The 20,800-nt window shown below is 42.6% G+C and overlaps 1 protein-coding gene across 3 annotated transcripts in view; it reads left to right on the forward strand.

The window, feature by feature from the left end:
* Positions 1-20,800, forward strand: part of cadm2a (cell adhesion molecule 2a) — a 189,634-nt gene that overhangs the window by 128,023 nt on the left and 40,811 nt on the right. For 2 of the 3 annotated variants that reach the window (XM_062406362.1, XM_062406364.1), the window contains exons 2-3: positions 3,131-3,157; positions 14,725-14,874. In XM_062406362.1, the coding sequence (XP_062262346.1) occupies positions 3,131-3,157; positions 14,725-14,874 (177 nt within the window). The remainder of the gene's footprint in view (positions 1-3,130; positions 3,158-14,724; positions 14,875-20,800) is intronic. The other variant, XM_062406363.1, reaches the window with a different exon arrangement.

Here is a 20,800-nt window from a genome sequence, read left to right on the forward strand (position 1 = left end):
GGGTAAGGAAAGGGTTAATAAAAAAAGGAGCTTGAACAAGAAAAGGCAGGTGAGACAAACTCCTGACTGAGCCCGAGGAGGGAAAACAGGAGGGACTGTTGCAATGGAACACATGTCCTCCCATGAGACTTATACCCCAAGGGAATACTATGATCACTGTTATGTGTGTGTGTGCACGTGAGTGTGTGCGAGTGTGTCACAGTAGGTGGTGTCTCTGTGAACTGTCACAGTTTATTTATGACAGCTCCCCGCTGACAGTTGCAGAAACAGAGAACAACCTGCTTGCAACTCTGAGCTTTTCTCTTCAACCATCCCACCGTCACTCACTTCTCATTCTCTCATAGAAAAAACAAGAAAAGAAAAGGGTGTTTGTTAATGTGATACCTAGACCAATGGCTCCGAGCAGTGTTTTGGTAAATAGATTTAAAAAATTAGGTTTACATTGCATCTTAGTATTCCTTTACATCAAGTAACAGAACCGTGTCAATCACCAGGTATTTTCAATGATCACTTTCCTCTTCTTTCTGTAATGCTGATTTAAGCTGCACCTGCAGGACAGAAAACTCCTTTCATCTCACTCTCAGTTATCTCTGTTATCTCTCCTCTCTCAGTCAGTGGGCCTTGTTTTACCTCCAGATAACAGGTTTTGAAAGCCAACATTCTCTAGTTACTATTATCACACTATTATTATCACTCTCCAGAGACAATGGAATGAGGTTAAAGCTGCATGACGTGTTTTTTTTTACCACTAGGGGGCAAACAGATTCCCCCTTACAGCAGCTAAGGGCCTGTTCAGACCCGGCATTAACATCCATCCTGAGAGATCCACGATCACAAAACACAATTGTGTTTTTTTATTGTACCCAATGACGATGTTTGTGTGTGTGTGCTTGTTTGTGCAAGCAGAGTCAGGAGGGACTGAATGCATGAATGCTCGCAGCTATGAAGAAAGATTTCACCAATTTAAGACAAGTAATCAACAAGAATCAAAGTTTGGACTGAGAAGCAAAGAAATATGTTTAAACTGTAGCGATCCCCCAGCTGAGTAGGCGACCCTTATCGCCAAGGACACAGTTGCATGCGCACGACTAAAAGAATATGGCCACGTGTGATGATGCAAACAGCCTTCACCTGATAAACGTGCAGCAAGTCTGATGTACACCGGTGAGACAACAGAAGAAACAGGAATTCCAGGAGCGTGTCGGCTTCAATGTTGAGAGAAACAACCAGATTAAACTCTATCCAGGGAACAGTGTCGTGTGTCATACATTCTGTCCGATCATTAGTATTGTGCGAGGTGTCCATTGTGTAATTAATTGGATTCTTGTGTCTCTCTCTCTGTATCTGTTATATAAACACAGCTGTCATTACCAGTGCTTGTCTCCAGGATCTCGCCGGTTTTTTTTCCTCCTCTTTTGAGTATTGACTGGGAGAGATCACAGAGGCGCTGTTGTGACAGCAGACTCGTACCTTGACAGCCGCGATGAAAGGCAGTGAGGGAGCGAGGTCAGACTTTGCTTTGGGAATATTTCACAGAGCCATCAGTCCCATGCAAAAGGCAGTGTTGGTAGAGACGTGACACCCGCTGACCCGTTTCTCCGCCGGCTCCTCTATCCCTTTACCACTGACACAGCAGCGACGTGTGAAATCGTCCCCGGCCGCCTGTGCGTTTGCACTTGTGTAGAACATTGCAAAAGAGAAACTCTGAGAAATGCTCTCTTATGTGATTGTTTTAGCCTTTTGTTCCAATCTCAATTGCTCCGCGCGGTGTTCTTGAATTCTAAAGAACTGCAAGAAATGATCGCTCTCTATCTTTTGCACTTTCCCTTGCTCACTCTATTTCTCTTACCTTGGCAAGCTGTGAAGCGGTGCTAATAAAACATAATCATTTCCATCAGCCAGCGAGAATTGGCTATTAGGATTTAATAGCGCTCAGATATGAACAAAACAAAATGTATGTGAAAGTGGTCAGACTATTTGGCATCTGGTTTGCATCTCAGGGGGACGTCTTGTATGTTCCATCTCAGTCTTGAGATCCATTTAAAGAACGTTTATCTACTAACATATACAATTCGACATTTGTTATGTACGATTGGACTGATATTCGAGATCTGTAAATCCAGAGGAAATCGGCAGACTCTTTTAGAACCTGCAGACTGTGCACCTGCACTTAGATTTCTCTTTGTTCTTCTCCTCTCATTTCAGGCTCACTGGAGGCATTCCAATAGATCCATCAATTTGGCAAAGCAGTGTGTGTGAAGCATAAGAATCATTCCCTTGGGACGCGCGCACACGAAAAACACAGGCACATGCGCACACTAATAGACAATCTGGGTTGTTTACTCGCCTCTCCTCTTGTGTTTTCACCAGCAGGATGTCTCGGAGGCGATGCTCCCGTTGTCGGTCAGGTCCTCTGTGTTGTGGTTGTCTTTCTCCTGTGTACATGGTTTCATTTGCTCCGCGTGGTTTTCTTTGAACCCTCCCATATGATGGCATATTCTCTGCTAGACCGCGCTCCTGCCTGTGCATCTCCTCGCTGATCACAGTGCTGTCATTCACAGCCGTATATCATAGCCAGCCGTCTGTCTTGAGAACATGCACGCACACAGACACACACACACACACACACAAAACCAAGAATCATGACTTCCTGTGTGTCCACATAAAACATACGTCAGCCACTGTAAGAGAGGTCTTTTGATTTCCACAAGAAATCCAATGAAGCACGGCATTCACTAATCAACCACATGATATCTACAGCATGGCCTTATCCTTATGGGTCTTGCACGCTCATTAGACGGCAACAAGCTTCCTCACACGGCCCAGACGATGTGACGTTGCCACGCTGTAAGCTCTCAATTTGCTGATGAGCTAAATCAGGACATTCTCTTTCAGGGCTGAACAATTTGGAAGGCAGGGGTGGCGGGGTGGCGGGGGGGTGTCAGCACTCTTGATTGACATTCAAGATAGAGAGACTCCGCTCTTCTCCGGTTACAGATACGGGCCCACTGTTCCTCTCGCAGTTATCTAATCAGCTGCTCTGTCTTCTGTCTTTGTCCTCTCCCCTCTCTCTGCTTTCTGGCGTCTGCCTCTCTCGCTGTCCATCCTCTTGTCTGCTTGGGGATTCCAGTGATGGCTTCAAAAGGCAAAGTTCGAGGTGAGTCGTGGCTGCGCTTCCCCCCCCCCCCCCGCTGCTCCCTCAGCCTTACAAATCTCACATCAGAGGAGTCGAGCTGAATTACTTCACCGAGCTGGATTTGCTTCAAAAGATTTGGCTGCATTTATTTTATTTCGATTTTTTTGTTTGCTTGGCTTCAAAGCTGTCACACGTTTTGCCACAGCATTCATTACAGATTTGAAATGCCCAGTTTTGTTGTAATGGGATCTTGGTGTCAGGGGCAGATCCAGGGGTGGATCCAGGGGGGGGGGGGGCACTGACCACAGCTGAAATCTGATTCGCTTTTGAAGTGACCCTATCCTTTCAGTAGTCTTGTTTTTAATAAACTATTCACTTACCAACAATCCTAACAATAAATATGACATGTTGTTAAGAAGTTTTATTTGAGGTTATTCAAAGCACTTGATCAACGAGTCGGACGTGCGGCTCTGCTCAAAGCTATAGAGCAAACAGTAAACAAGGAGTGCCTTAAATGTGCACCTTACTGAAACATGTGTTGTGCATGGATGTTGGACTTATAACTGCCCCCTCTCTGTCAACTGTCGCCCCTCTGTGGCCCCTGACTTAGATAAATCTGAGATCCGCCACTTTGTTGGTGGGGTTTAGTTAAGACACTAAACAAACCCGTGTAATGTTTGTGATTAATTGGCTCAGAATCAGGATGTGTGTCCTGGTTTTGAAGCGGTAGCACATAAAGCTCACATGTATCACGAATTACGCATCGTTTTTCTTTTGCAAACATTTGCTTTATAGCATTTACTTTAAAGAGGTTATTCCGAGGTCTTTAGTTTGTTAAATCTAGATATATAATATTCATATTGACTATTTAATTGTGTTATTTTGTCCTTTATACCTTTGTCAGACACTGGGAAGACGGCAGTAAATTACCACGATCGCAATCTCCCCCGTCGCTCTCTGTGTCTGCAAGATGGCAGTGTGTAACTGAGGGAAGGATTATGGATCAGAGAGAGGGTGTCAGGGAGGAGAGGCAGGGTGTTTATTTGAGAGGAGATAACCTGATTATATTCAGCTGCGTGCTTCAGTAAATATCCCACTCCAAACCTAAGAATTTAGTCAACCACGACTTTATTCTCCATCTGTTTAGCCGCCGTCTTTGGCTGATGATAACAGAGGAGCGGCTCTCGAACGCAGTCACTTCCTGCACAGAGTCGTTTCGATGAGTCAAATCAGTGGATTGGCGTCAGCTCAGAAGAGGCAAACACGAGATACAGACCGAATGTGTACATCGAGTCATATGTGCCAGATTTCAGCCATTTGAATCAGTGATGGACTTGATGCAGTATTTATGTTGAGATGTGTAGTTTGTCTTTGGTAAATCAAACAATCACTATCTGAGCCAAACTTGTGAAAATATGAAACGCACCAAAGGGAAAATAAAAGTGTCAATCAAGTTTGCAGTCTGGAAGAAGTTCATTTCAGATATCAGATTTATCCTCTTTTTGCTAATTTGCTTCAATTGGGGTCACAAGTACCATCAGGAAGACGCCTCACATCCTTTCATTGCTCTTCACCAATTCTACATGTGGGTCATCTTCACCAGGGAACTGTATTTAGAAAATTCCATCGTACACTGATCAGAAATGAGCTTGGCTTGATCCCGTTCTAGGGATGAGTCACATGGTCTTGCTCTCTTTCTCTTTATTCAATGTATATTCTCTCCTTCACTCTCGCTCACACATACATAGTCTCACCCAGATGTGCTCACAGATTGATTTAATGTGAATCTGTACCCCTTAAAAGTATATAGTCGTCACCCAACCCACGTCAAAACCCTGTCTTCTCCTTCAATATTGTCTATTCCCTCCTTCTCCTCCTTTTCAATGAGGTTATTATTGAAACTGGGTTATTTTTAGAACATCTGACAATGTAATGACGTCAGTAGGGGTTGCAAATGAGTGTGAAAAAGGACATGGCATCTCTACATTCTGTGTTTATGAATATGTGTCTGTCTTAGTCTTCTAGTCGTCTTTTTGCTTTGAATCGAAAAGCAGTTCGGGTAAAAAACATGCCTGAATAAAAAATCCTGGATCTGCCCCTTTGTCCAGGTCTGCACCAAAATGTAATTATTCTTGGCCGATGTCCCAATGTCAAGGGAATCTGATCAGTTTAGTTTGTGTGTAATACTGCTAAATACCAAACATCAATGACAACATAAGTACCTTTCTCGAGGTAATAATGCCTTAACATGAGTTTTTTTTAAAGTCTACCAGACACTTCCTACCTAAGAGAGAAAAAAAAAACACCATAAGTTCACATCTTCGGGGAAGGTTTTTAGAAATGCGAGAGATTTCTTTGTGAACGACCCGAAAGTGTTGTCATCACCTAGCAACTCGAGGCGAAGGTGTGATTACAGACGTGGCTGAGCTAAAAACCCTGTGCCTTCACAATCTAACACCCTTGTATTCAATATCAGCTCAGGCCTGTATTTGTTTTGTCTTCGGCACTTCCTCAACAGTCTTTTTGTTTTATGGGACCTGATGGTGTGATTTAAATCCGTCTGAGTTTAGCTAAGTCTGACACACAAGCCAAATGCTAAGAGCTTTTTTTATTTTTTTTATTTTGCACTTTCTGCTCACTGAGTCTTGCAAAACCCCCCCGGGGGCATGAAAGCATTTCCCGAGATCCCTCTTAAATGAAGAGTATCTGTCAACACATCACCGCACATTAGAAAATCACACTGTGTCATGTTGATTTGGGGAATTTCGGAGTTTTTGGTGGCAACAGTGATTAGTTTGATTTCCCTCGTGAATGCTGCAAGTCCCTGAGATCATCCTGTTCTCACCCCGTATGAAAGCACAAGAAATAAATAGCTTCCCGTGATGAAAAAAGGTTGAGACGTGGGGCCGGTTGCATCACCACATCAGTCTGAATATTTTTTCCTGAGGATTTCAATAGCCACAATAAATCAGATTTGTCCCCGGCCTTGTGCTTTTACGATATTCAATTTACAAAACTCCCTAAGCCTGCAAGCGTGTGGATGGCTGCTAATATTGCGTTGCCATTGCTTGGCTTTATATTTAAAGAGGGAATAGAGCAGAATATTTGATCGTGCACACACTGTATGTAGTCGAAGATTTGCCTTCTGTGTCCTTGTAACACCTAAAATAGAACAGATGAGACTGGGATTTTGCCATATCGAAAAAGGATGAAGTGAAAATAACATTTACTTTATATTTCTCACTTTTACACACAAAACCCACACACACTATCTGCGCTTGCATAGAGGACCAGGCACATAGAGACATTACCTTCTTCTTACGTTTTATGCAATATTCACAGGGAGCATATTTATCTTCTTAACATCTTGAGCCATGTATAAAAAAAAAAACGGGTCCTCTTTGCAGGAGAGGAAGCATCCAAGACTTTGTTCTCTTGTTTTAACACTTGCCTCACTTATTTACTCCATTCCCTCCTCCCTTACTTCCGCTTATCTGTCAAAATATGTACCCCTGTCCTTACCGTGCTCGCCTTTGCTCTCAGCTTCTTCTGCTTCGCTTCTGCCAGCTGGAAGAAAGCAGAGTATGAAGTATTTATGAATGCTCGCTTTACCTCTGTCATAAAAACCATGAGATGTCTGCCCTTGACTGGGGGAGGATAGTGAGATCTCAGGCCATTTTGGACCGAGCGAGCTTGAACTCAGATGGCTTCCACGCAGAGAATGGGCAGGGGTTTATGTGTCTGCCCTTTTAAATGGATGTTGCCGAATCAAGGGCAGGAATACTGGGCGGGTGATGAAAGTGTCTGAGAGCATGTCTGATCACCAACTTGAAATTAGTGCGTGGGGTTTTTATAAGCAGTGGCATATACAGTGGGTTTGGTTTCTGAGAATCAACCAAAATTCAAACCAAGGCAGTTTTTCCTCAACAACAAAAAGGGAAAAACAGAGAAACAGCTCTGTGCTTAGGCTTTTAAAAATATATATTTTGAGTGCTATCATAGGAGAAATCCTTTCCCGGATGTGTTGTCACTCCCGTAACATTGTCTGTTAATTCCCTTCTCAACCCTGTACTGGGAACATCCTCACCCACTTGAAAAACAAGCCAAAAAGACCTGTGTACACTGTTACAGCTTGTGGTTCACAAAAAGAACGTCCTCTGTCTGTCTCTCCTCACCGTGCTTAAACAACACCTGATAGCACCACGGAGGAATAGGTGGTGTTTTGTTGATCGGACTCCTGGGGTTGTGTGTTGGATGTCAGAATCTGCAATGGCAGCACCAACAGCTGCCCAGTCTAATTACTGTACTGTATGTAGATGACAACAGCAGAGCCGCAGCCAGCTTCTCTGGTGCCGGGTAATTCATTTCATATCTCCACATCAGAAATGTCCTGAGGTGGTTGTATGTGAGCGCTGAATACAAAGGTAGCTCAACCCTCTGCAGGGGATGCATTCAATTTGCTCACAGCAGGAGTCTTATCAGTGTCAGAAGAGCAAGTTTAGTTTGGAATGTGCCTGTGAACACACACACAGAGACACACACACACACACACAAACACACACTAAATATAAATAATATACAGTTCACTCACAAACGCGAGTGGAACAAAACTTTTTCCTGCTTCAATAGAAGAACTAGAATAGATGGAGCACACACTAAGCCCATCCCAGTTTTTTTATTTATTTGCTTAAATATATATAGAGATATGTGTAGCTCAGTGTTCTTATTAGACTCTTTTTGTAATGGTTTTATTTTAATTTAATTTAAAAAAAGACATATACATTCATCTATCGTGCCTGGTAGCATTCTTTGGGAATATACCTGTTTTATTAACCCAGTTATTTTCCAGGCAGTTTTCAGATGCCTTCCACTCTGCTCTGAATAAAGCTCCCCCTGCTGGCCTGTGCACAGAACACCTGTCACAGCATTTAATTTCACCTGTACCAATGACCTTTCACCTCAGTCCAGCCTCCTGAGGGCAACTACTGAAAGACTCTGTTTTTAGTTTCAGGGCGTTGGACTATTTGATTAGTTTTAAATCTTCAACGTGACTTCAACACAGTCCATGACTCCTCTCCCTATCTGTGGTTTTTCTCCTGCCTTCAAGACAGAAGCATCTCATTCAACTTCTTCCTCTGCATCCATCAGCTGTGGTGGACCACAATTGGCAATTTTTTTTTTTCTTTTCTAATATGGATCCTCAGATGAGAAACACAGGAATATCTACAAACGAAACATTTAATCCTCTTTGTTATAAATGTTGCCGTATTTGTATTTCTACTTGTTTTGATTAATACAATTCTCCTTATGTAGGAATGAGTCAGGAATGTTTCCTCTGCATCTGTTTCAAAATGCAGCTGCCGAGTTTCTTACATGGCACCAAGCAGAGAGACCACGTCTCCCCTGTGGTGGGTCCTGTTGACTGGTTACCAGTGAAGGGCTGAATTGCTTTTAATATTATTTTATGTTTCTAAAAGACTTCATAAACTGGCATGAGGTCTTTGAACTCCTCATTCCCTTTTTCTATTTACAGACCACTCAGATCTGCCGACCAATCACTGCTCTCCATTCCATGTACCTACTTGAAATCCAACTTGGTGAAGCAATTTCTGGCCCTAAGTCATGAAAATGTTTGACATGCGCTATAAGATCCTCCACTTTAACTGAGTTATGTAAAACCTATCTCTTTGTAGACATGACTGGATACAGTTTTAATTAGTGTATTCTTTCTATGTGAAATCATGTTGTAGTCCTCATTGCATCAAGATAGTCTTTTGATATCAATCAACAATTTAATTTCTCTGCAATATGCTTTGGTTAGGCTGTACAAATAATGTGTACATGGTTTTGTTAATGAGTAAAGTAAAGAAGGTCATTGATGCTGTTTGGACCTGGATGAGAGCATAAGGCCAAAATGTAGGACTTAGATTGAACATTATGCTGCTCAGCTAAAGAAGGAGAAGATAAGATCAAGGCTATTCGAAATCCTCCTCCTTCACGGTGTCAAGAGGAAACCAGCACTAATCTCATTGACTTAAGATGCTTCTCCACTTCATGAGTATGTGCTATAGAGCCATGTTACACTCAAACATCACAGGAAATGATATGGACAATTGTAGCACCAACATTTTTTAACAAAATAGAACAATCAGATCCAATCTACAGATCAATTTTACAAAGATTTTAGGATTTTCATGAAATGCATTTGTTCTTGGATTTATATAGGATCAAGAGAGAGCATGTTCACTTCATACATTACGGCTGCAGTTGATATAATTTGAACGTGCCTGTGTTTCTATTGTAAATACCTTAAATATTTTGTTCATCAGCACAGTATATTTTGACTTACAGAGGACTAATGATATATGAAAGCTGCAAATGTGTGGGTACTTGCCGCTGCCAAGTGTCAAGCCTGGCTTCACTTCCTCATCTGCTTTCAAGAGGTTTAAGAGATAAATTACATAGAAAGCCGTAAGTCCCACTGTGCTCTCTCGTTTCAAAAGACTGATAGATAGTTTAGTCACACTGGCGATTACTTTTTTTCACAGGTACATGCAATTTAATTTCAACGTGAGAATACCGGAGGCTCGTTTTTCATGTCAGGTCTAATAGCTTTAGAAAATGTTGATATATGCGACATGGATTTGGGATGCATATCTGTAGAAGGCGTTAAAAAGGTTATGGCAAAGTGTAAGTGTGTGTGTGTGCGTGTGTGTGTGAGAGAGTGTTTGACATGTTCCCGAGAAACAGGTTTGTGTGAAAATTGCCACAGTGGGAGGAAGAGTCCCACAGCGAGGGCAGGGAGTGATGATGCACTCGTCTGATAAGTTGCCTTCTGTTCCAGGAAGTTACTAAAAACATTTTGTCGTCCATATTATCAACTGAAAATGGTTCTTGAAAGAAATGTGGAATTTCTAGCACACTGTTTGCTGATGCTCTAAACCAGCGAGGAGGTTGTCGACACGTTTTCCCGGTCAAGGGCACGCGGCCGCTTGATGAATTCATCTTGAGATGATCTTGCGCCGTCGGAAACAGTCTCTGCAATCGGCATGTCACCCAGCTGCCTCCCTCTGAGGGGCGTGTGCACCCAGCTGCGTGGCCACCTGTGTCACCTCATAGACACTAACTGGCCATGGCATGTGTTTCATGTACTGTGTAATCTTTTGCATCTCTGTCGTGATCACGTGAGAGGGATGCTTTACGAACAGTGAGACACTTGAAGTCAGATTACACAGTGTCAGGGGAGAGATAGAGAGGTATCACCTTTGTTGCTGGTATGGTTTCAAACACAGTTTTTTTAACGCATGATTTAAAAAAACAATAGCTACAGCATGATTTCACCATGTTTTTTAACCCTAAATTTAAAATAAGTTTAAGTAAATAATGAAATATTATTTTTTAAGGCAATGTTAGACATACTAGTGTTCCTCAACCTGCCTGTTTTTCAAATGGGTTGTTTGCTTTGGCTGTGGTGATGCTGCATTAATTGAAGAGTAAAGACCGGCAAAGTCTGGTGAAGTTTGACTCGGTAGAGCCCTGACATGGATAATCAGTTGTTGTTGAACGCGCCCGTTGTCATTATCAACAACATCACTTACTTTTATATTAGTCCTAGCCGCCAATGCTACAGAGCACTGGCTGTCTGTTTACACACAGTTTATTACTATTGAATATATCACATGTCCAAAACTTGGGCCCTTAACAATACACATGTCAAGTTTGAAGCCGATAATATGAATGGCTGTCGAGTTATGCGAGTCACAGACAATCAGAAACATATTTTCCGTAATCATTAGACAGATGTAATTTCAAATATGTGCATTTCATTCACCAGCTTATCTGTGTAATACAGATTATTTCCAACATCACGTCGGTTGCTAACTTTCGGTTCCGTCTCCAGATAATGTTGCAGATAATCTGCTGCTGGCTCGTCGACAGCCTGTCTGCTCCTCCTGCTTTTCATTCTCGCTTGTTGTCGCCAGATTTCAGGATTTACTTTGCCGTTTTATTTTCATGAGAGATTGAAATTATGGTTAACATTGCATCAGGCCTGAGCCGTAATAAACCGGAATTATCCATTAAATTTAGATCTGCTGTAATGTGATCCCAAGTCTGCATTTATCGCTTATGTTCCGCTGGCTTTAAAGGTGACTCAGCTAATCAAAACCACGACCTGGCTCTATCCATTTCGTAATCCTGTATTCCCAGCCATACATCACAGCTCTGCAGCTCAGTTGAGCCGCCGTTCTGCTATAAAGGTCAGTAGCTCCGGGCTGTCCGTCTGTCTGCCTGCATCTCCCTCTTTTTCTCTGCTCCTTGAATACCTAAATAAGAAAGGTTAGTAGACTCAGCTGCTCTTGCTTGAAAGGTCATGTCAGAGAGCAAACAGGAAGCATTCAGAATACTCGTATCACTTTTATTTGTTTAGTAGTTTGCTTTGGAATATGTTCTGAGTCTGTGAAAGGGCCTTTGTGTCCGGTGAATATCTCTCCTGGCTCCACTGGCATTTGTACCTTCGAGTTGTTGTATTTGAGAAATACCCGGACACTGGATGCTGTGCGGCGGGAGGCACGAGGCCAGATGATTGTGTGGAGGATTTGCTGGGAGCCTTGTTTAGTAGCCACTTCTTATACCGGGGGGAGGGAGGCTACTGAGCGGACCCATTCAAACTTAAGACTCAGCTCATCGAGGGAGGCAGCTGTGTGGAGGGTAAAAAAAAATGTTTTGGTCTTCTGTGGAAAATAACGATTTGCTGTAACCCCCAATGCAATCACAACTGCGTTACTATACGATTGAAGGTGGCATATATATATTAAGCCAAATAAAGCAGAGCAAATTGAATTATGTCATTGCTTCATAATGTCATGCAGACGCTGACCTGGCTTACCCTCGGCACGTCAGTCAACGTAGAGTGCAATTAGAGTCACCCCTCTCTCCATGAGACACAACGGAGCAGAAGAACCGAGGTAGGAATCGAGATAAATCTGAAAGCCCGAGGAGCATCGGGGGAGACAAAGAGAATATGAAAATGAGCGAGAAAGAAAGTGGGAACGCCACCCTTCAGGGATCAGCCAGAGGAGGAAACGTGACAGAGGCAGCGAGGGGAGCAGAGATGAGGGAACTGCAGTGGAATGGATGTGAATCGGAAAAAAAAAAGATGGAGCGAGAGAAGATGGAGAGTGGGAGAAAGAGTGGAGAGGTGGAGTGAGGGAAGGACCTAAATTTAGACATGGAAATCAGAAGAGAGCAGCTGCCTTCTTCCCTCAGGAGATACATTTAAATCAGGTCTGGGTGGCCAGAGGGGGTAGAATGGAAGAATCTACTCCGCGGGTCAATTAGACGCACACACCACGGGGCTGCTGTAATATAACCATCATCGTGGCCCCTTTGGCCCTTTCAGTCCCTCTGGACGTGTAGCACCAGACGCTGACGCTAGGCCTAGGCAAGGTTAGGAATCCCTAGACTATTGTTAGTTTGTGAAGCACTGGTAGAAGAAAGGAAGAGGAGAAAAGGGAGAGCAAAACTGATATTTCAAATGTTTTGCCTTTGTAATGTCATGTTATCTTACAGCTACAAATGGTTGATGGGGGGTTCAGGTTTGACAACTTTAGTCAATAGACAGCAGAATCATGGATTTTCTCAATCGTCATGTGGTCGGTCATATCCCATGCTAAACTACAGTAGCCGTGCTCCTCGGTTTTCTGAGCGTTCGTAACGTTGAACATGACGCAGCGGGGGATAATACTGAATTACTCTACTGGCAATGAGAAAGGAGTCAAACCACCTTTTTAAGCAGGTGGACCCAAGTTTAGAGAACCTTCATATACCTGCAAATGTTGGTGTAAAAAGACGTTAATGTCCTACAAATGCTACTTTTAATTCACAGCTGGAAAGATATATTTTGGAAGCACCCATGTTGGCTAATGGCACTTTGCTGCAACCATTAAATGACTCATACTGCAGACTGGACCATACTGCAATCAAGCGTAGAGTTACTCCCATTTTCAACGATATCTTACAGGGTCACATTCACCACTGCAGTAATGAGCTGAAATTATACACCATGTCATATTTTTGCAGAACCCGGCTCAAAGAGAATCCTCATTTGCCACCATTCGGTATGGTGTTAAACCATTAACTTTTCTCTTGTGGCCGGCACAAAGGAAATAAAATGTATCACACTGGGCTGTATGTCACCCAACTGCGTGAGTGAGAAAAGGGAGGAAAAGTAAGTGATTTAAAGAGAGGAGGTAATAAAGAGAGCGAGGGCAGGCGCGGGAGAATGGTAAATCGTTGGCAGATCATGCCTCATGCAAAACTTTCATGAATAAAACATATTCCTTGCCTCCCATAGCGCGGATCCATTTTTCCTCCATTTCCCTCCTCTTCCCTCTCTATCTCTCACATGCATGATTAACCTCGGGAGGCCTTAATCAACACTGGAAATGACCCGTGCTCCTTGACTTACCTCTCTCTGCCGCTCCTTCGCTCCTTCACCTCATCTTCTCTCCTCTCGACGCGTCCTTCACCGCAGGTCTCTCTGATGGTGTTTGCCTCACCTACTAACCCTGCAGACAAGTGTTGTTTTTTTGGGGGGTTATTTATCTTTCCCTGTGCAGTCATTAGCTGAAGTAAGGAAAACACAAAATTGGCCGCTGATAATTACAGTGTTAAATCAGATTTAATACAGAAGCAGTGTTTGAATCGAGAGGCGTCAGCGGAATTAAACTGAAATGGAAATTCTGGCATTTAAAAACTTCATTTATGAATATATCTCATTTCTATTTTTCCTTGACTTAATATATATATATATATATATATGTATTTCAGTTTTTATGATCCCTAACCCTCCCTGGAAGGGATTGTGGTTTAAGACGGGGGTGTTAGCTGGGGATGAATAATCTTTCTTACCTCAGACTCTATTCACACGTCTTTAAAACCTGTCCTGTGGGGACGAAGACAGAAATAGATTTATGGCTATTATTATTTACTTGCTTACTTGCTTCCTCTGCATCACTCCCTCCCTAGCACGCACACACACACACACACACACACACACACACACACACACACACACAAATGTGAGCTGTCCAGAGTTCTGAAAACATGCAGTTACCTGTCCGTGGTGCTGAAAACTGGCACTTCTTGTCTGAGAGGTCACACACAATTACAGGACTTAACGCTGTTTGTTTCTTTGTTTCTTTCAGTCAATGTTGGAATCTCTCTCTCACACACACACACACACACACACACACAGAAGAGTCCACAGAGAGTGGTTTTTAATTGGTCCTTCCCTGCGTCGCTGAGGTTTCAGACCTGATCCTGCAGGCTAAACGCCACCTGTTTCTTGTGTTAGGGTCCAATTTAGCACACAGCCGTGACCGGCCATCCTGCATGAACATTTAATTCATAATCAGGGCGTTAAGCTTTGTCTTCCAAATGTATTAAACAAACAAAGCCACGTTACAAATCCAGCAATAAAATGACACCATCTGTCTCACTCTGTGTACCTCAGTATCTTTCGCTCGCTCGCTCCTGCCGGGTCCTCATCTCCTAACTCTGTTCTTCTCTTATGTGTCACTTCGCAGGCGTCAGCGGTCAGTACCCTCTGGTTCAAAATATGACGGTGACGGAGGGTGGCACGGTGAACATGACCTGCCGCGTGGAGTATAATGACAACACCTCCCTCCAGTGGTCAAACCCGGCACAGCAGACCCTCTTTTTCGGGGACAAGAAAGGTGAGTTGGAGACAGATGCTCATAGCTCCAGTGTTAGATTGTAGGTGGTGGAGAAATACACAAAACACACAAGAAACTACATTTAACTTAATTTTTTGGGGGGGCTGGAGTCAAACCTGAACAAAAAGATGTCTGTAAGCCTGTGTGTTTTTCACTTGAATAAGCTGCTGTCTTTGTTGTGTTATAGCGTCTGCAACAAATTTCACGGGTCTGTGTTTTCCTGCCCTGCATTCACTGTGTAGAAAACACACACACACACAAACACACACACTCATACAACAAAGCCTGTTATCATGAGTCTTTAAAACCTTCCCTCTGAGGATAAAAAAGTATGTGGCTTTATTTTATCTCTCAACCTTAACACACAAACAGACAGTCACTCTGCAATGGAGAACACTTGGTGGTGAGATAGATGTGCCTCTCATTCTGCCTTGTTTTGACTAAGATTATAACCTGCATTTAGCTAGTTGGGACTTTAATATCTATATTGACTAGTTTGATAGTGTGTAATCAGATTTGTTGATTGTGTATTTGGATTGTTCAAAAGCAGATGACCACGGATTGATGAGCTCCGATTTTAAGATCAGTATTGGTACAAGGAGCAGGCTACTGATGGCAAAAAGAGCTTTGGTGTTTTCCTGGCATCTGAAGTGCAAACATGATCAGTGTTACCATTGATGCACAAAAGATGATCAATACAAATTTTTATTGTTCAACCTAGATCATCAGAAACAGCCCACTCACACTCCAAGTCCTCCTTGCACCCAGATCTGCATCTGCTCTTTACTGCAGTTCTCACCTTGTGCTGTCTGACAGTTATACAGTCAATCTCAGCTAAAGGAACCAACCCAAACAGCCTGAGCCTTGAATGGTGGAGCCAGTACTGCCTAAAGCATATCATTTAATAAAAAATACAAAACAATGAGAAATTAAGAATATAAACCATAATATACTATACTATACATAAATAAATGTTGTTTTTTTTTATAATAAAGGATCTGCATCAATCTCTCACCTGTGAGACAATAATCTGAAGACTATACAGATAATACAAGATTTCAACCTCTGAATAACAGACTGACTTTATGCACCGGAAACTTTCATGGTCCTGCAGAGAAATTCCTTCCATTAATTGAATGCAACCCCTTGTTATCGTTTTGCACATCCACAGACACCGTGATGTAACCACACAAACACACTCTGTGGAATTGTGGGTGTGGCACAACGCCACTAATGTTTAACAGCTAATAAGTACAAAGGGTTTATCCCTGACCTTTCACACCCTCTTCAGTAAAGTCTCCATAAATAGGATTCATGGGTGTTATTTTGTTGGTCCATGCCTGCTGAAATGATTGTGCCCCGTGCGTCTCTCAGCTGTATTAGTCGAGTGTAATAGAGTATGAATCACATTCTCTTGTAAGTGTCTGGATTAAGCACATATGGGATTTACACAGTCTTCCCCCATTATCCCTCTGCCCACTGGGCTGCCTCGTCCATGTTTGTGCTCACACACTGTGCCTGCACTTGTCTCTGTTTGTGTATACATACATATATATTTTACATACAGTAAGTGAATGCATGCAAATCATTCCAATTTTCGCCATTCACATTTTCACTTACCCACCTTTCTGTGGGCAGAGTGGCAGTAAAAAGCTGCACTGAACATCAAAATCAACAACTGATGTTCCCTGCAGGTTATTCCGTATCACAGCAGGGACCCGGCCTGGAGGTCTGTTTCATGGCATTTCCAGTGCAGAGCTCTGAGATTGGAAATGAGAAAGCAGTCAAGGACTCTCTTATTATCAGGAAAGGCAAAGGGATGCTGCTAAGCCCCCAGAGTTGCTCTGGAAAGCTTTTTTTTTGGGTTGACTGTGCCTGCGTGTGCATTTTGGGCTGTCGCCACCACTTCAAAGTGGTGTTTCAGGGTTAAGACTTGGTTTTAGTGTTCAGGTTAAAGTTGGATTTAGATTGTTTCTCAGAGTACATGTTGGGGTTAGGCATTTGGATGATTGGTTGATAAATTGAACCGCCAATATTTTGAATCTTCCAATGTAGACAGCAAATATCCATCTTCTGTTCCTGGCACTCTGTTCACGCTCCAACTAGTTTCTTTTAATATGTCATTCAAATGTTTCTCATCAAAAAACCCAACCAGCGATACTTTTTGGTATTTTAGGTCCAGACAACATTTTGGCAGATTTCTTTTTTGACCCATCTGCATATATGAATACAGATAAATTGAAAAGATTATGCTTTTTGGTCAATGTGTTGCACCTCTGTTTGCTCTCCACACAGACAGTCTACCTGTGGGAAACCAAAACCTGCTAAACAATGCTAAACAATGATGGATCAAACTAAAATCTAAACCTCGTCTACAGTTTCCATTCACACACAGAATCTGTTTATAGAGATGAATCTTTGGTAATGGGTTTTGGAAAGGGGGCTAGGCAGTGCATTATGTCAACGAGCGTTGGATATGAGTTTGTGTGTCTGTGTGTGCCAGTGTGTGTTTGTGTGTAAGTGCCAGCGCTCTGGGAGTCGTCGTGCTGAACGTGGCAAATTCAGATGCGCATGCTGATGGGAGCACTGAGATGGCGTGGTGTATCCAAAGTGCCACTGGCAGTGTGAGGAAGGAACAATGTCTCAGCTGCAAACGCCTCTGAGCACCGTGGGTTTCAGATTAATTTCCCGTGCTGCCTGTTGGGAGGGAAAAGACGAGGATTAGGAAAAAGCACAGCGTTGTGCAAATGTACAACCTCAACTCGCCAACTTTCTGCAAACTTTTTGAGTTGTAAAATACCTTTTTTTTTTATTTTTTTTATGCCAAGTAAAGTTTTATTATTGACAAGTTGAATCCCTACCTTATTTTCATTACTGACTGACTCAATGAACTCAATGTTTTGTTTTTTTTAGCTATTTACTTTTAATATGGTGCAATAATTTGGACCCATTTATATTTAAACCTGCAAGAAATTGTTGGATCATATTTGGTGTGTAATTCAACAGATTGTTGTCTGTGTGCACGCGTGCCATCACAGAGTGTGTGTGGCTCTATTGAAGGAAGCAGCAGAACATTTGCATAAACATATTACTCACAAAGACAAATGCAGCCACTGACTCCATTACTGTCCTTTGAGTGGTGCTGGTTTCACGGCTGTTGTTGTTTAATGTCAAGGCTCAGTCTCACCTCCAAGACGTTTAGCCGGATGAAAGCGACTCCTCTTGTCTCGCTCCTCTCAAAGGTGCCGCGGCGCCTGCGAAGAGTTGTTTGAATTTCAAATAAGCCATTGTCCTGAAAATAGCCGATTTTGTCCTTTCCATCACTTCCCACTGAGGGACTTCAGCTGTGCTTCAACAGCGAGAGGAAGAGATGAGCACCGAGCAAGAGGGATTCTGTCTTTTATGAAATTCAAAAGAGCCTAATATCTCTTTACAAATGGCTCTTTTTGGGTCAGTGTAATTCAAGACTTGATAGTGTCTTTATTTCCTGGATGAAGACATTTTCCAGGGAGTCATAGTTTCAATTTATTCATTCTTCCCATACTAGAAAGAACCTATGTATAATTACTTTCCAGGCCAAATTTGCAGTGGACTCATCATGTGTGAACACTGACTAAGGTTTGACATTTAAATCACTTATTCAACACGGTTGCTGTAATTTGCAAACCCGTCTCCATCCCGTTTCTTCTTCAGCGCCCACATCTGTCTTGTCATTTCCAACCTGCTTAACTCCCTTCATTCATTCCTCTTTTTAATTTCCTGCCCTCTGGAGTATGGCAGGAGGGAGGTTTACCTGTCCTTGTGAGCATCAGCAGTTTTTTTTGCCCCAGCACATTGAGTAAACCTGATCATAATGTGGCTCCAGCCCAAAACTGATTCAGCAGGTACAGATGTTGGCAGATGCAACATGAAATGCTGAACCTAACCCTAATTTACCCCATTACTACTCCACACATGTTATTGTTAATTTTCTCTCTATGATTCAAAGTGTCCAGGTCCTACAGTCTCCAGACCCTAGTGTCTTTGGGCAAGATACTGAACCCAAATTACTTAGCAAAAAAAAACTACTGAGCAAAAATACTGCCTTGTGTGTGTGTGTGTGTGTGTGTGTGTGTGTGGTATTTGATTGGAATATGCGTCCGTAATTGGGTGAATGTGGCTTGCATTTTGATTGGTCGAGAAATGCAGGTCATTGACCATTTAGGGAGTTTGCAAATAAAACTACTCAAACATAAATAATATGAATTGCAGTTTTCATCTATTATCGGTTAATGTTTCCCTAAATGAACATTGAGTCCATGTTCTTGTTCACTAGTTAAAATGGTTCTAGCCCATGTAGAAGACTACTTGACCACGCAAAGGTCACAGTGACTCGGTTTCTTTCCCATCAGCCGGAAAACAGTGACTCACCAGACATTAGTGCGATGCTGCTGCATTCGTACAACACAGCCTCTCTCCCTGTCTCATCCCCAGTGGTCAGAGTATCTGCTGCTTTTTTTCCGTCAAAAAGCAATAATATGTTGATGCTGTTTTGCAAAAGTTCCCAGTGCACCTGTGCTGCACGTCCCCGCCTGTGCTGTGCCATCTGCAGATTGATCGAATCTGTTTAAACATTAAGATTAGTGTTATGGGTGAACAGCTAAGGGCCAACCACTCCTTTTTTTAGAACCCCGAGCTGTTGAATATGAAACCATTCAGGTCCTCAGATGTCAAATATTCAGCTGTCTGAATCAATTTGCCGGCTGTTTGTGGCTGTGCGAGAGTGTGTGTTGCGTGTAAGTGCACATATATCCGTGTGTGCCTGTGGAATGTCAAGTATTCCACTTCCCTGGTATGCAGCCGTGAAAGCTTTGATGCATTCAGAGTGTCTGTGCCTGAGCAATTTAGGGGATGGGCTTTTAAAAGTTTTTCCAGAGTAAATAACAAAATAAGAAATGCCTGACAGACTTTTTATTAAACAGATACCAGAACTTTCTCTCAAAAAATACTTAATCCGAGCCGGAAAGTTAAACTTCGGAGACAGCTGTCTTTTTGTTTTATTTCCTGGAAGAGTGCCTCTGTGAAACATCCTTTCATATCGGCCTGGAGATTGGTACCGTGTTCTCTCTGATAGAAAAAAACTTGACTGTAAATCTCCACAGATCCCTAACAAGTCCCCTCTCTCCAAGACAAGGACCATAAAACATGAGAGGGAGCGAAAGAGGAGAAGGGAGATGGTGTGTGGGCCTTGGTGGGATAAAGGAGAGGAATTAAGGGGGCATTTTATGAGAGCTTTCAGAAACAGTTATCACCTCTGAAAGACACAAGCAAACTTTCTCCTTTGACCTTGAGCATTCTGCCTCTCCTCTCTTTGTCACCTCTCATTCTTTTACAATATATAACTTCCTATTATTAAAGAAAAACCTGTTGCGTTTGCACAGTATTTAAAGGAGCAGTTATTACCACCTTTATTAATAGAGCCACTTATCATTTGTGAGACGCAGGGAAAAATGCCCGAGGCAATTTGGAATAATTAGCTCACATTTAGCAGCGGGCATATTCTTTTTCTCTTCTAGAAGAATGGCTTTTGAATACCGAGTTGTTAAAAGAAACCCTATGTTATAGTGGCGCCGGAAATCAGCAGGATTGTTTTTTTGAGGAATTCATGCCTGATCACAGTGAGAATATATTCCTGCAAACACCGTCAGCTTTTCAAAGTCACTTTGAAGGACAGCTGTAATGGGCCCCTTAGAATAATATGCACCTCCTTATAGACCAGGGTGCCTGTTCTTATGCTCCCAGGCTTTAGGGTGAAAACGTGTCCCTATGCAAAATACAACAGGGTTTTAGAGGCGAGCGCTGTCTCCTCGCTGACCCACTTCTCACAACAGATTTAATGAAGCAGGGCTGATGCAGGTTTCCCACTGAATTCCGCATGGCAGGTAGT

Source organism: Platichthys flesus, chromosome 15 (assembly GCF_949316205.1).
Source record: "Platichthys flesus chromosome 15, fPlaFle2.1, whole genome shotgun sequence".
In the NCBI taxonomy this organism is placed as follows: Eukaryota; Metazoa; Chordata; class Actinopteri; order Pleuronectiformes; family Pleuronectidae; genus Platichthys; species Platichthys flesus.